The 15,501-nt window shown below is 50.4% G+C and overlaps 2 protein-coding genes across 4 annotated transcripts; both read left to right on the forward strand.

The window, feature by feature from the left end:
• The first annotated feature begins 2,648 nt into the window (after positions 1 to 2,648).
• On the forward strand, positions 2,649 to 3,204 carry VPREB3 (V-set pre-B cell surrogate light chain 3). The gene has a single exon (XM_025982771.2). The coding sequence runs from the start codon at positions 2,733 to 2,735 to the stop codon at positions 3,066 to 3,068; it is 336 nt and encodes a 111-aa protein (XP_025838556.1). The 5' UTR covers positions 2,649 to 2,732; the 3' UTR covers positions 3,069 to 3,204.
• A 1,162-nt stretch (positions 3,205 to 4,366) lies between these two features.
• Positions 4,367 to 13,255, forward strand: ZNF70 (zinc finger protein 70). Of its 3 annotated transcripts, none has more exons than XM_025982705.2 (2): positions 4,367 to 4,500; positions 8,104 to 13,255. In XM_025982705.2, exon 2 carries the CDS (start codon positions 8,183 to 8,185, stop codon positions 9,530 to 9,532), a length of 1,350 nt encoding a protein of 449 aa, XP_025838490.1. In that variant the 5' UTR covers positions 4,367 to 4,500; positions 8,104 to 8,182; the 3' UTR covers positions 9,533 to 13,255. The 3 variants fall into 3 exon arrangements, with proteins under 3 accessions (XP_025838490.1, XP_025838491.1, XP_072579510.1); XM_025982706.2 differs by having other exon boundaries at positions 4,486 to 4,932; XM_072723409.1 differs by lacking the exon at positions 4,367 to 4,500 and adding an exon at positions 5,433 to 5,538.
• The last annotated feature ends 2,246 nt before the right edge of the window (positions 13,256 to 15,501 follow it).

A 15,501-nucleotide genomic window follows, 5' to 3' on the forward strand; every position in this document is an offset into this window, starting at 1 on the left:
GAGCTTTCAAGGCTTTGAGTTAATGAGAGCACAGTGTTTTAATTACTTTTATTATTATTTAGGTATGCTAAGACCAGCGGACCAGGAGATTGCCACCGAGAGGCAGTTTGTTCCCCGCAGACCTCTAGAGGAGGGGGCAGGCCGCACCACAGAGGGACGCATGGGGAAGCACCTGGTAGATTAGAAGGCAGAGGACGAGAGGGAGCCACGTGGTTTCTGAGGGAAAGAAGAGGTAGAGTAAGCAGGCTCTAGTTTGAATCATTTCAGGGCTCTGGGGCCTCCAGTCTATCCCTGTTCATCAGGTACCTGGCGCTGGGTAAGGCAGGAGAACAGGGGCCCAGAGTATGAGAGCCATAGAAGAAGTGGTTGGGGGTGTGGGCTCTGCATTGGTTTACATTTGCTAAGTGTCTGCTCAGGGGGGTTATTTACCATTTCTAGGAATTGGCTAGGCCTGGGAGAGTCAGTCCCTCCAAGGTCAGCAAGGCCCCAGATGTCAAAGCATCAGAAAACAGAAAATGTGAGGCATGATTAATATATGCACTGTGCCTGGCACTGAGCAAATAAATCCCATCTGCTTCTTCACATCCCTTGGGCTGGCACTATGATCATCTTCATTTTCCAGACAGGGGACCAAACTTGGCTGAAGTCATGTAGTTAAGGAGGATCTGAGGGGCTTCTGGGTGGCTCAGTCAGTTAAGCATCTGCCTTTAGCTCAGGTCGTGATCCTGGGGTCCTGGGGTGGAGCCTCACATCAATCTCTCTGCTCTGCAGGGAGCCTGCCTCTCCCTCTCCCTTTGCAGCTCCCCCTGCTTGTGCTCCCTCTCAAATAAATGAATAAAATCCTTAAAAGAAAAGAAGAGGAGGATCTGAGATTCAAGTTTGAACCTCAACTTGGAAAGTCAGCTCCCCTCTGGCAAATTAAAGGGATTGACCAATGTCAAGTGCCAGTGAGGATGTCTCTGGAACTCTCCTATCGGCTTGTGGCAGGGCAAATGGGTACAATCATGTTGGGAACACTGGTAGTATCTACTAAAGCTAAATGTACATGTTCCCTACTGCCCAGTGACTCCAGCCCCAGGTGTCTGCTGGAAGAAATAACACCGATGCACCAAAGACATTGTCAGGGGTATTTACAGAAGTTTTCTTTTTAATGGCTAAATACTGGAAAGCTCTCAAATGTCTAATAGGAGAATGGATAAACTATGAATACACTGTAGCTTATCCACACACAACTATGAGAATGAATTAGGCATTGCTGCACATATGGACTCATGAAGAAGCAGGAACAAAAGGAACACACTATCATTCCATTTAGAGTTGGTGCTCTAGAGCAAGCAAAACCGATCTAAGTGATTCAAGTCAGAATGATGGGTTACTCTTGGGGTTGGAAAGGCTGTTTACTGTTGGGGAAGGCCCAGGAGGGAGCCTTCTGGGGAGATGGAAACATTCTAAATCGGTCCCGCCTGGGTGGCTCAGCAGTTGAGTGTCTGTCTTTGGCTCAGGGCGTGATCCTGGGGTTCTGGGATCGAGTTCTGCATCGGGTTCCTGGTGAGGAGCCTGCTTCTTCTCCCTCTGTCTATGTCTCTGCCTCTCCCTCATGAATAAATCTTTTTTTTTTTTTTTTTTTAAAGAAACATTCTAAATCTTCATCTGGGTAGAGGTTGCGGGGGTGGAGATATTTAAAATCATCAAGCCATACACTTAAAATCTGTGCACTTCACCCTATATGAGTCACACCTCAATAAAAAAAGTATCTACCTGTCCTAACTACATGTGTATAAATGTGTGGATTTCTGGGCTCCTGTTCTTAGAAGATCCTGTGGGGACCAGGACCCCGACATTTGGGAAGATAGGACCCAGCTGATGGGCCCTAGCCACTGTGCCCCCATGCCCCCACCCCTCGCAATGGGCTGATTTGCATGCCTTGTCATGGTCCAGGGGCTTCCCCTGCCTGTGCTCTGAAGCACCTGGAGTGCTCCCAACAGAACGACTCTTGTCCGCCTCTCTGCCTCTGGCCATGGCCTGCTGGCATCTGGCCCTCCTTCTGACTGGGGCCCTCCTGTCAGGTGAGCTCCCCCTAGGCCTGGCTCACCTGAGTAGGGTGGGGGATGGCACTGGCACCAGAAGGCCCCTGCAAGGAAGCAAATCGATGTGGGCAGTGGGAGGGTTTTAGAAGGGGCATTAAGGTGGAGGGGACATGGGACTCCGTGTGGGCCTCAGTTTTGCCATTTGCAAATGACCAGATTGTTAGGATCATTTCAGATTCTGATTCTTTGGGGTTTCAGAAGAGACTGGAAGTGGTCGGTCACCTTTTTTAGTTTTTCACGTGGGAAGCTACCCCAAGGGCCTCAGGGACAACTTATCCTTGAGAAGATTCCCAGCAGCTAGTTGTCTGAAGTTGAGCTGATGGGTGGGATAGCCCAGGAGGCCTCCCTGGTGGTGGTAGTTAGAGTCTGGAAGAGCCAGTGTTACTGAGGGGTAAGGGTCTGCAGGACAAGGAATGGGGGCAGGCAGAGAAGGGCCCAGAGGCCACGAGTCCCACACTCTGAACTCTAGGTGCTCAACTGAACACATTCTTGGTAATGTAGCACAAATGAGGACTTGGGGGTTGCCAACTTTGTGCCCCATCTAATCTCAATTCCATGGCACTGGGCTATGAGCCTTTTGGGAGTCAGAGTCTCCTTTGAGTCTGACCAAGCCTTCATGGGGTAGGGACAGGAAGAAAGGAGCCCATGGGTTGTTCTCTCTCAGTCTTTCAGCCAGGCTTGGCCCAGCCAGATGCACTGCTGTTCTTCCCAGGCCAAGTGGCCCAACTCTCCTGCATGCTCAGCCCTCGCCATGCCACCATCGGGGAGTACGGTGTGTCTTGGTATCAGCAACGGGCAGGCAGTGCCCCCCGCTACCTCCTCTACTACCGCTCAGAGAAGGACTACCATCGGTCCCCTGACATCCCTGACCGCTTCTCGGCAGCCACAGATGCTGCCCACAATGCCTGCATCCTGACCATCAGCCCCGTGCAGCCTGAAGACGACGCAGATTATTACTGTTCTGTGGGCTACACATCCTAAGGGTGGAGTGTGGGACAAGTGCTTCATATCTGCTTCTCATTTCTGCACCCTGATCTTGGGTTCCCCCCTCTTTCTCTGAATCTTGATTTTCCTCCTCTGTAAAATGGGTTAATAATATTAAACATGTGAACAATAACCATTCTGAGGGCCATGAAATTCCTGCTGCCAAAGTGACTGGGAGTGTGGGGGTAGGGATTCTGGGGATTGTTATAGAAGAGGAAACATTTGAGACCCTTGGGGCGGGCCTGGCCTCTCCACTGGCCCCCAGGGGCTCAGACTGGTAGCCTGGGCTTCCTGTGACCTGAGGAGCTGGAGGAAGAGAAAAAGGAACCAGTTCTTGCTGCTCCTAGCTCTGCATGGCTGGTTGTGGTTCAACGCTCAAGGGGTGACTGGACTGGGTCCTCATGGAGCCCAGGCTGCTAGCCTGGGGGGCGAGGAGAGCTCCTGCCTACTTCTTGATGGGGCAGGGAGGCAGGTGTGAGTATGTGGAGGGGGGTGGAGGCACTCAGAGGCACCTGAGGGTCCTGGGGAGGGTGCTGAATGCAGGTGGGCAGCATCTCTCCCGTTAGGAATGTGTGTCCTACTGGTTTCCAGTGTCAGGGCTGTGCCCCTCTCCCGCACTGGCTGTCCCACAGGCAGGGAAGGCTGAGCAACTGGATCCAGTGGGGAGACTGGGTGGAGGGGCAAGTCTTATCAGAAGCAGAGCTGAGCGACTGGGGGTTGGGGGGGATGTTCAAGAACACACTCCTCTTCCTTCCTGGGTCCCCAAGAGGCACCTCATGTCTGGAGGTCATCCCTCACACGCACTGGAGTTGGGGGGTCTCCAGGGTGCAGCCTACACTCCCAGCCGTCTCCTGGGCCCTCCCTGGGCCCCTCCTCATCTCCGACTCTGCAGGCAGGACCAGGGCTACCCAGGAGGGGGGATCACACAGGCCCCTGGGCCTGCGCGGGGTGACGGGCTCCTCAGCTCGGGGAACCCCTTCCCTTCCCCCCCCCCCCCCCAAGACCCCAGCCGCCGCAGGGGCCTCGGGCTCGGCCCTGCCCCAGGAGGTTGCAGCGGGAACTGGCCGGCCCAGTTGCCTCTTATGCACCCCAGCCGACGGCCGACGAGCCGTTTCCGCCACGCCCAGGGACGCCCAGGGGACCGCCCGGGGAGCGGCTCCCGGCGCGCTGCACCAGCCGCTCCGCGCGGACTCCCGGCGCCGCAGGATCACCGAGACGCGGGGACCTCCGCGCGGCCTAGAGCGGTCCCGGAAGTGCCCGCGGGCGGGGGGGCGGGGCTCCGGGCGCTCGGGCCGCCGCGGGCTCCGCGTCAGCAGCCGCCGCGGAGCGAGGCCGGCTCGGCCGCGGGTTGGAGCGGCTCAGGTGCGGCCCCGCCCCGCCCGCCTGCGGCCCCGCCCCGGCCCAGGTGAGCGGCCCCGCCCCGGCCCAGGTGAGTGGCTCGGCGTCAGCCCTCGTGACCACCTGTCCCCGGTGGCCCCGGGTGTGGGCGGCCCCCATCGGTGGGAGGCGTGGAGGGGCGCCCGCTGCGGCGCTCGGGCGGCGCGTGAGTGTCCGCGGCCCCTCGCGGGCCTCCAGCCAGGAAACCCTGACCGGACCGAGGGTGTCCTGGGTGCCCAGGCCCCAGGGGCTCCCCGAAGCACAAGGTGACCTGTGCAGGAGGAGCCGGGGAAGGCCCCGAGAGAGATGGGAAGATGGGGCCCCAGACCTTTGGATCTTCGGTCCAAAAATACTTAAAACATTGTTGAGGACAGATACAGGATTGCCAACTTCCCAGAGTGGAGACTTCAGCATGTAGGTGGCCCATAGTGGGAATGGAAAACCCCCAAGGAGGGAACTTTGGAGAAACACCACGACTTAACAGGTGGGTGGAGGAAGAGTTGCGATCACGGATACCCAGAGAAGGGGATCAGAGAGCATGAGAACTGTGGGGGAAAGTTTCAGAAACGAAGGGAATAAAGCAGGGAGTGGGAGGGAGGTGGGGGGGGTTTCAAAACCTCGAGGTGTTCAGACAGGCAAGGTGGGTTTAACGCAGGGGTGGGCCTGTCGTGTCACACCTTCCAGGTTTTCAAGAGAAAGCCTGAAACCTACTGAGCCTCCAGTATTGGCAGCTAAGTCAAACAAAAAGAAAAAGTTCCAACTCTTTTCAAGCCAAACAAAACGTGTCTGTGGCAGGATCCCCAAGCTGCCAATTTGTAACTTCTGAAATGAAGGGTTTTGAGAAGGGAGCTATTGGTGAGCACGGCCAAAAGGGGTGGGCAAGTGAGGTCTGAGAAGAGAGGGATTGGCCATAAGGAGGTCATTGGATGCCAGAGCTGAAGATGCTGAAGTCCCAGCTGAAATTGGAAACTTGAAATTTTGTCTCCAGGCAGTACACAGTCCTGTGATTTTTCTCTGGCAACATTTAACGTCTTAGAGGAATTGACAGAGAACGTTGGTACTTGGCAGCTGGTTGCTGCAGGGCAAGGAGGTAAGGAATGCGATGCTGGCCAGTCTATAGTTTGAGCCACGATAAGAGTCTAAGCTAGACAGGGAAGGGTGTGGACTGGAAGAGGAGAACGTGGGTGAAATTGGTGAGTTGTTAGACCTGATGAGATCAATCTAGAGAACCCGAATGACTGGAGGTTGTGCTTGCTGCACAGGAGGGAAACGGGAGTTAAGTGGTCTAAGAATTTTTGAGAATACTTCAGTTCTGTACTTCTTTTCACACGTGGCCTTTTTTAACCACCTGATAATTCATTTAAAAAATCATTTCCAAATCGGAATGAGTTCCATCAGGACTATGCTGATTAATTTAGTGTGTTTTTTTATGCTTAACTGTCTATGCTTCAGTGTGCTGCCAATAGTACCTTTGTATAGAGTGGTGAGGATTAAATGCAAATGTGTTTATAGAAGGTCTAGTAGTGCCTAGGACATAGTAGATGCTCAATGAACACGAGCTGTTATTATTATCATGGTACCTGGGGTTTCCCTTCAGCTTGCACAGCAATTACTGAATGGGAGGTTCCTGGGGGGCTTCCTCAGAGACCACCACAGTGGGATGGGAGGTGTTCTAGGATCCGTCCTTGTCCCCATGAAAACAACCCCTGTCAACTGGAGCAGCTCTGTTTTTGTCTTTTATTTTTTAAAAGATGATTTATTTGAATAAAGAGTTCTGGGGGACACCTGGGTGGCTCAGTGGTTGAGCGTCTATCTGCGGCCCAGGGCATGATCCTGGAGTCCTGGGATCAAGTCCCATGTCGGGCTCCCTGCATGGAGCCTGCTTCTCCCTCTGCCTGTGTGTCTGCCTCTCTCTGTATGTCTTTCATGAATAAATAAATAAAAATTTTAAAAATGAATAAAGTGTTCTGTGCCCCCCCCAAAAAAGTGTGACCATCCATTCTAACACAAAAACAAATAGCTTTTCCTCCATTCAGTCAAGTATATTTTTTACTGTTTTTTTTCTAAAGATTTTTATTTATTCATGAGAGGCATAGAGAGAGAGGCAGAGACACAGGCAGAGGGAGAAGCAGGCTCCCTCTGGTCAGCCTGATGCGGGACTCTATCTCAGGACCCAAGGATCACGACCAAAGCCAAAGGCACATGCTCAACCACTGAGCCACCGAGGTGCCCCTCAGTCATGTATTCATGCAACAAATGTATGTGGAGATTGTCCTGTTGTGCTGGGGGTTGGGGGTGGGGTATCCCAAAGTGAAGGAGCACAGTACTTACCCTCAGGGGCCTCTCAGGCAGTGGTGGCAAGAGTCCTGCCAGCTGATGTTTGCCATCTGGGGTGGTGAGTGCTGTGATGGACGTGTGCACTGAGCTCTGCAGGTCACTGAGGGGGTGTGCCTGAGATCATCAGTCTTAGGGTACAGAAAAGGGGACATTAGGACTGAGTCTGTGGAGATGAGCCAGTGGTAGTCTGAGAAGGGAGCAGGACCTATTAGGAGGAAGCAGCAGATAGGGGTATATGGAAGGAGAGGCTGAAGATGGGGCTGGAGGGGCCAGTGTGAAGGAAGGGCTTTGTGAAGGATTGGGGCTGGCACAAGATACTGAGACATAGAATCAGGCCTGTTTTTAGGGTATTTGATACTGGTGTCAATGTAGACAACTGACCAGAGGGAGCAGTAGAAGCTGGGAAGTTGGTGGTCGGTCATTTGGGAGGTGAATATTGAATTAATCCTGGTGAGTTACACTGAAGTCTGAGCTGGAGACTGACAGGGAGGAAGAGACCTCTTTTTTTTTTTTTTAATTAAATATTTTATTTAGGGACACCTGGGTGGGTCAGATAGTTGAGCGTCTGCCTTTGGCTCGTCATGATTCCGGAGTCCTGGGATCGAGCCCCATGTTGGGCTCCCTGCTCAGCAGGGAGTCTGCTTTTCCCTCTCCCTCTGCCCCCCCACCCCCGCTCATGCTTGCTCTCTCTCTCTCTAAGTAAATAAAATCTTTTAAAGAAGATTTTGAGAGAGAGTGAGCAAGATTTGAGAGAGAGTGAGTAAGAGAAAAAGGGCAGGAAGAGGAGGAGAGGGAGAAGCAGACTCCCCACTGAGCAGGGAGCCTGGTGGGGGACTTGATCCCAGGACTCTGGGATCATGACCTGAGCTGAAGGCAGACACTTAACTGACGGAGATACCCTAGCCCTAAGCAGGGTTGTGGCTTGGGCACCTGGCTGGAGGCGGTCCAGCTAACCGATATAGGAAGGAAGTTTGCATTCTTTCTTTCTCGAAAATGCCCATTCCCAGCATCCTCCACCCTCCATGCGAGAATCTTGCCCCTTTTCCACAGTGGCTCCACTTCCTGCTCTAGTCCACCTTTCTGAACACCTTCAGCCTTTAGATTCTAGACACCACGGTGTGGCACTTGATTCTGTCTGTCTTTTTGTAGTTGTTTCCGATATATCAAACTTATCTTTAACTCAGTGGGGTTCATCTCAAGGGCAAGCGTGGATCTTATACTTATTTTGTTATGTCCAACATAGATTCTGGCACAGGAAGGAGGCCTGCACTAGGTGCTTGATTTTCAGACTTGACAGTGTCCCTTGTTTTCTTTTCAGATTGCAGGAACAGTAAATGTGTCCTTAAGAAGACCATCTTTCAAGAAATACAGTCTTTGGGGGTGATTCTAGATTCACAATGGAGGTTCCTCCAGCAGCTAAGTTTGGTGAGACCTTTGTATTTGAGGATGGGTTAGAGATGCAGCAAGAACTTTTCCCAGAGGAGGACCTGGGAGACCCTTTTCTTCAGGAAAGAGGTTTAGAGCAAATGGCTGTTATTTATAAGGAGATCCCTCTTGGGGAGCAAGGCGTGGAACATGACGAGTATGAGGGCAATTTCAGTCTGTGCTCAAGCCCTGTTCAGCATCAAAGTACCCCCCCGGTAAACAGACCCCAGGATGATGAAATCTTCAGCCAAACCTTCTTCCAGAAATCAGACCTTAGTATGTGCCAGATAATTCACAGTGGAGAAGAACCCAGTAAACACAATACTTGTGAGAAGGCGAGCAGGGCGCACTCAGGACCTAAAGAACCTCACAGAACTGCACCACCAGCAAAACCCTACGCGTGTCGGGAATGCGGGAAGGCCTTCAGCCAGAGTTCACACCTTCTCAGGCACCTGGTAATTCACACTGGGGAGAAGCCCTATGAGTGCTGTGAGTGTGGGAAGGCCTTCAGCCAGAGCTCACACCTCCTCAGACATCAGATAATCCACACTGGAGAGAAGCCCTATGAATGCCGGGAATGCGGAAAAGCCTTTCGCCAGAGTTCAGCCCTCACACAACACCAGAAAACCCACACTGGGAAGAGACCATATGAGTGTCGGGAATGTGGGAAAGATTTCAGCCGGAGCTCAAGTCTCAGAAAACACGAGAGAATTCATACAGGAGAGAAGCCTTATCAGTGTAAGGAATGTGGGAAATCCTTCAATCAGAGTTCTGGCCTGAGCCAGCATCGGAAAATCCACACCCTGAAGAAACCTCACGAATGTGATCTCTGTGGGAAAGCCTTTTGTCACAGGTCCCACCTCATTCGGCACCAGAGGATTCACACTGGGAAGAAACCGTACAAATGTGAAGAGTGTGGGAAGGCCTTCAGCCAGAGCTCCAACCTCATTGAACATCGTAAGACCCACACTGGTGAGAAACCCTACAAATGCCACAAGTGCGGGAAAGCCTTCAGCCAGAGCTCGTCCCTCATTGAACACCAGCGCATCCACACTGGGGAGAAGCCCTATGAGTGTGGCCAGTGCGGGAAGGCTTTTTGCCACAGCTCTGCTCTGATTCAGCACCAGAGGATCCACACTGGGAAGAAACCCTATGCATGCAACGAGTGTGGCAAAGCCTTCCGGCACAGGTCGGCCCTTATTGAGCACTATAAAACCCACACCAGAGAGAAGCCGTATGAGTGTAACAGATGTGGCAAGTCCTTCAGGGGAAGCTCACACCTTATTCGGCATCAGAAAATCCATGCCGGGGAGAAGCTCTAGAAGGAGGAGCTCACACCAAAGCTCAAAACCCTTTCCCAGCTGGAGCCCACACCCCATCGCCTTGTCTGAAAAACCCCACCCACCTTCCTGATCCCAGGGCCGAATGGAAACATGCCAACCCCAGTGCTCCTGGCCCCCCCACGCTCGCACCTGGCCAGGTGCCCCACATGCAGCAGGTTTACTGAGTGGGCGGGAGGGTGGAATAATGGGGAGGTCACTGAAACAGAGGCGTGCCCACAAAGAGAGCTGGCCTTCAGTTGTTCACATTTGACTCCCAAGCCTGTGAGATTAAATTTTGCTGTTTCTTCACCTTTGTCAAAATCCAGAAGAATAAATACCCAAGGGAGAAAGTTGAGTTAAACACACAAAGATGTCAGATGAACTCTTTAACATCAGCTGCAGTCTGGCACTTTTAGAAGATAGACCTGTGCTCAAAAGTCCAAATCTGCTAAAGAAAAATGAGTTCAAAAGTAGATGCATTAACAGGAAAATGGAATCTTTCACCTGGCTTGGCACTGGTGGGGACAACCAAAACAGGTTACAGAATAAAAGGAGGGTCTGGAAGGATTAATTCTGGGGTTGGGGAACAGGGTGGGGAGCCCCTGGCATGGTCTCTTAATCCCTGTTCTGGGTTAGAGTAAGGGTAGTTTCTGGCAGATGGCTCTTTCACAGGATGGTAGAAGTTTGGTCCTGTAGGTCACAGGACATTTGACACTGGCTTTGACTCAGCCTGGCCCAAGGCATTAGCGCCCTCCAGTTATAACCCCTCCACAAGACTTAGGGCTCCCAAGACCACAGTGTGCCTTGGTCAGCAGCAGGGCCCCCTCTCTGCCCTCCAGAGCTGGGGGGACAGAGGAAGCAGGGTGATTCAGTCATAGGTCCCAGTTCAAATCCCAGTTCTGCCCCTCCTGCTTTGTGACCTTGAGGAAGTTCCAAGGTTCCTGTTTCCCAATCTGTGAGATGGGGATAGTGGGACCTGGCCACATACCTCTGAGGGTGCAAGACTCTTGTTCAGAATGAAACCACCCATGCAAGTGCTTTGGCAACTGGCAGTTGGAGATAGAGACCCAGAGGGACCCTTGTGCCACCCAGAGAGATATTTCCTAAAGACCAGAGAGGCATCCCTGCTGGTTCCCCAGATGGCAGGGCTTGCAGCCCATCCTCTCCTTGAATGCGGGCTTAGGCTTTCCTTCACTCCCTCCAGCCTGCACCCTGGGCTGTGGATGCCCTGTGGGGCCATGTCCCAGCTAAGGACTCTTTCCACATGCCATCCTGAATCTCTCCCCAGCAGCTGTGTGGTCTGAGTAGCCCACGTCCCCATACTTCTCTCTGTCCTCTCCCAGACATTGTTCAGAAAGTACCATTGCCTGTGTCCTGCCTAGACTGGTTCAGTCGGCATCCCCAGAGGGACTCAGATGGTGATGTGTATTTAAAGCTCCCTGGGTGATTAGAACATTCCAGTATGTAGCCAGGGTGTGAGCCCTATGCTAGGCATCCATTTAGCCCCAGCATCTTGCAAATGTCAGGCCTGCTTGCCATGAGCAGAGTTTGAAGGTGGCCGTTCTATCTCAGTCCCCGTACTTCCCACCCCCTAAGAATGGGCTCAGGCAGTGCCGAGTCTGGCTGGTTGAGAAGTGCTTGTCTCAGGTCCTCAGGCCTTCGTGTGGCCCCCAGGATTTCTATGGTACTGCCTTCCCTTAGGCTCCTCAGAGGCAGTCTGAGCGATTTTGAAATTTTCTGAAAGTTTACAACTGGAATCCTGACTCCATCTTGGTAATACAGGCTATTTCAGCTAATCAGAAGCTCAGCTTGGCAGTCATGTATACTTTTGATGAGTAAAAATGGACAAGTTACTTAGTAAGTGGGGCTCGGCAGCCTGGAGATTTTAAGAGGCCAAGTCTCTACCTGGGGGGATCACAGTGGGAGTCCCAGTATAAGAACAGCAGCTGCTCCTGTCCAGCTCCTGTCTGTGTTGTGTGAGTGAGACCTTGAGCCAGCACCCTGGGTCTCCTAGAACCTACTGTACCACTGGCTAGACTGGCCTGCCTGGCTGGCCCCTGGGTATTGTCTGCAGGTGGCCTGCACTGACAGTCTTCGGTCACTTACCAAGAATGCAGAGAGAATCGAGAGCCCCTGCTCAGCATGGGTAGACAGCAGCCCCCTGCCCAAGATCTACCTCCTTGGCACCCCCAATTCGGCTTTGCCTTGGCCAGGTCTGTCCTTATCGGGCGGTCATCAGTTTCCTACCTTTGATGTCTCTCTCCATGTGCTTTCTGCACACCCCAGCCAAATTGATTTTCTTAAAGCATCTCTTTGCACATGCCACCACTCTCCTTAAAACCAACCCTCAGGGGCTTGCCTGCTCATATGGCCCCATTTCAGCCAATCTGGTTTGCGACCACAGAGAGTTCATGCCAACCTCCCCAGACACTCCCTTCTCTCCCAGCTTCTCTCAGCTTATTTTATGCTGTTCTTCATTCTGGAATATGCACTTTCTCCTCTTCCTTGACCCCATGCCCTCCTTCTCTTGATAGTTTATGTAACATGGGGATTGAGATCCCTTTTCTTAAGGGTTGACGGATTCTCACATAACCATGGTAGGACCAGGTACTTCTCAAAGTGTGAGCAGAACCTAGTCCCTTCTGTTCACATTCCTCCACCATTTTATGTATTTTTAAATCCTTCAATTTATTTAGGTTTTTAACAGTGTAATATTACAAGAGAACATCCTGGTAATATTTTAATTGTCCTTGGATTTAGTTGTCATTTGTTTTTGTTTGGTTGTCTTACATTATTTTCCTTCTGATGTCAGATGTTGAGTGTTGTAAAGCTCCAATCTTGGTCTTGTTTACTAATGGAATGGTTTTGTCAAAGTGTATGTATGCCGTCTGTTTTCTTTCTTTTTTTTAAATTTTACTTACTATTTTACATTTCCAAGATTATTTAGATATAGCTAATCATATTTTTAATGTTTCTAGTAAATGCAGGTACTCTGGTCTACGACTTTTTTCTTAGAGCTTTTTCTGCACTCTGTCAGTTTGACATGTGCAAATTTTTGATACCATATTAGGAATTTCCTTTTGGCCCAAGTGCTGTTATTTTATTTTTTATTTCCAAGTGATGAATGCATAGGTCATTGCTGTTCTTTCTTATTGTACTGTGGTGTCAACATTTCTAAGTGTTCATTGAACTACTCTGGGCCTGAAGATATGATCAATTTCTATAAAGCGTTTGTGTACTTTCCACAAATGTGTTTGTACTCCATCAGCTCTATTTGTTAACTTGTTTTTAAATTACTTTTATTCAAATTCATACTTTTTCTGTTGTTTACAGTTCTTAACCTGGGGGCTACAGACTGCCTAGGTGCCCATGGGTGTGCAGATTTTAGAAGCAGCATAGAGGGATTGAACAAAGCTATGTGGTTATGTATATGAATGAATTGTTCGGGGCCAGAGGGTGGGGGGCCTGTAGTATTCACCACAGTTTGGAGTCTGTGACCCCCAAAATAGTTAAGAACAGTCATTGACATGGTCAAATCATAGTCTGATTTTGTGTTTTTTACTTTATGTATTTCTGTTTCACTTAAATTTGTTTCTATTTTATGTTTGTTGTTGCAATGTTAGATCTGCAGTTTTTTCAAATCCTTTTTGAGAAATAGGGTATCACTAAGTACCATGATATTTGGAGCATATATATTTAATAGTAATATATTGAAAAATCGTGCCTTTAGTGCCCTCTTTGCCTCTTTTAATGCTTCTAGCTTAAGTTTTTCTTTTCCAGATGCCATAATTGAAGCCCCTTGCTTTTTTCAATTTGCATTTGCATGCAAGTTGATTTAGCTCTGCATTTCCTTTTCAAAATTTGTGCATATATTTTGCTGTATAACGTATCAACAGCAAAGTGTCAGATTTTATTCTGATTCTTTCTGTAATTTTTTTCTTTTTATACATAAGAAACTCATATGATTGTTTAGAGTAAGGCATAATTTATCTTCGTATTTATTTTTTAAATTTTTTTTAAATTTTTATTTATTTATGATGGTCACAGAGAGACAGAGAGAGAGGCAGAGACATAGGCAGAGGGAGAAGCAGGCTCCATGCACCGGGAGCCTGACGTGGGATTCGATCCCGGGTCTCCAGGATCGTGCCCTGGGCCAAAGGCAAGCGCCAAACCACTGCGCCACCCAGGGATCCCTATCTTCGTATTTATATTTTAACATAGATTAACTCATTTAACCCAAAAAGGCTATGCTCATTTAAGCCCCAATCTCTGTGAGTTATCAGCCACATGTGAAGTATTATTTCTGGGTAGGCTTAGGGTCTGCTGTTGGGCACATCTACTCCTCCCTGTCTTTATCAGTGCCAGGCTCTGTCCTGAGCCCAGTCTTAAAGTCAGCCCCTGGCTCAGTGTTCTTGGCTGTAACATGGAGGAATGATGCCACCTCACACCCCTGTGGAGCTCAGAAGAGTTAGAAATACAAACATGGCAAACTGGGGGTATAGAGGATTATTACACTATTAGTGTTTTGAAATGTTTCTTTAATTTTCTGTTCTTATTCCCAAAGTTCTTTCAATGTAACTTGGAAGAGTACATCGTGCTTTACTTTTTAGAAAACACTGCCAGATATAGCAAAGAATTAGACATCACAGATCAGTCTCACACTCCCTGAGTGAACCTTTTTGGTAATTTGAATGAGAAGTGGGAGCCTCGATCTCATAACCCCCATCCCCATGACCTGTCTGTCCCAGGTGGATCCCCTTGTCAGCCTTCCCCTTCCCCCCTCTCCTGTGGCAGGGGTGAGTGGGAGAAGCACTGTCACGATTGCAAAGGCTCAAGAGTGTGGTCAGTCACTCTGGCCACTCCTGTTGCAGGTGGGGAAGCCAACGGAGGCCATGACTTAGTGAAAGTGAGGTGCTTTAGTGTCAGATCTCCCAGCAGCTGTGGGCAACTGCGGGTGTTATGCTGCATCCTTGGGCACTTGTTGCCAGGACTTTACAGAGGTGGCAGGTGGTTTAGTCACTGTAAGCCAAAGTGAAAACCAGGTACTCAGTCCACTCAGAGTTGCTCCCCCCCTTGGGAACAAGTGGACATCTACCAACATTATACAAAGTAGATATAATTTGCCAGAATTTGCCAATGCACACATTTCTTGGGGGTGGGGAATGAGAACCCTTTGTGGGAGCATCCCATCATCAGTATCTGATAACCCAGGACATGGCATCAGAAAGTTGCCTGGTGAGTGTGGAAGTGGGGTGTCATGGACCATCTCTCCTGTGCCACAGGCCATACAATTGGACAGCACTTAGAATGCTGGGGCGCTCATGCTGAAGACCCTCCCAGTGCATGGCCTCCTCCCTGTTGGGTGTCTGCCTTCTGAGGTCCAGAGCGCCTTCTGGTGGCAACCTGCAAACATGCAAAAAGGCTCTTGTGAGAGCTCCCCAAGTGAAGTGTCTTTTAATCCTTGCTTCCTTTTGCCACCACTCTTAGCCAGGCTAACTCTTCTTATCCCTAGAGATAATCAGAAGCACCCCATGGTTTCTGCCCTCTGGACCTCACTTAGATGTTCCAGGTCCTGGAACCCCTGAAGTGAGAGAGGGAATCACAAGCAGCCAAGTAATAATTGCTCCTTCTGTAACTCTCACGTTGCCTCATCTTTTGGAAGAGGAAGTGACACTTAACATGGTTCTGGATGGGTCCTCTCCCAGGATCACAGGCACGCTCAAAAGTGAAGAGCTGTCCTGGGCTCTTAGTGGGAGTGGAAGGGGGCACAGTTGCCTCCTGGAGGCCGGCGGGGATTTATTTGGGTCTTACAAATAAAGCCCAAGTCCTCTTCTTTCTCCTGATGGCTTTTCCTGGAGTTCCCCATAGGGGCCTCCCTCTCTGCCCATCTTCCTTTTTACCTGACTGAGCCTTGGAGTAGAGGGACCTGCCACCATGTCCCACAGTGGGCTGCAGACTGCAGCATGTGC

The sequence above is a fragment of the Vulpes vulpes genome, chromosome 10, assembly GCF_048418805.1.
Source record: "Vulpes vulpes isolate BD-2025 chromosome 10, VulVul3, whole genome shotgun sequence".
NCBI lineage: Eukaryota > Metazoa > Chordata > Mammalia > Carnivora > Canidae > Vulpes > Vulpes vulpes.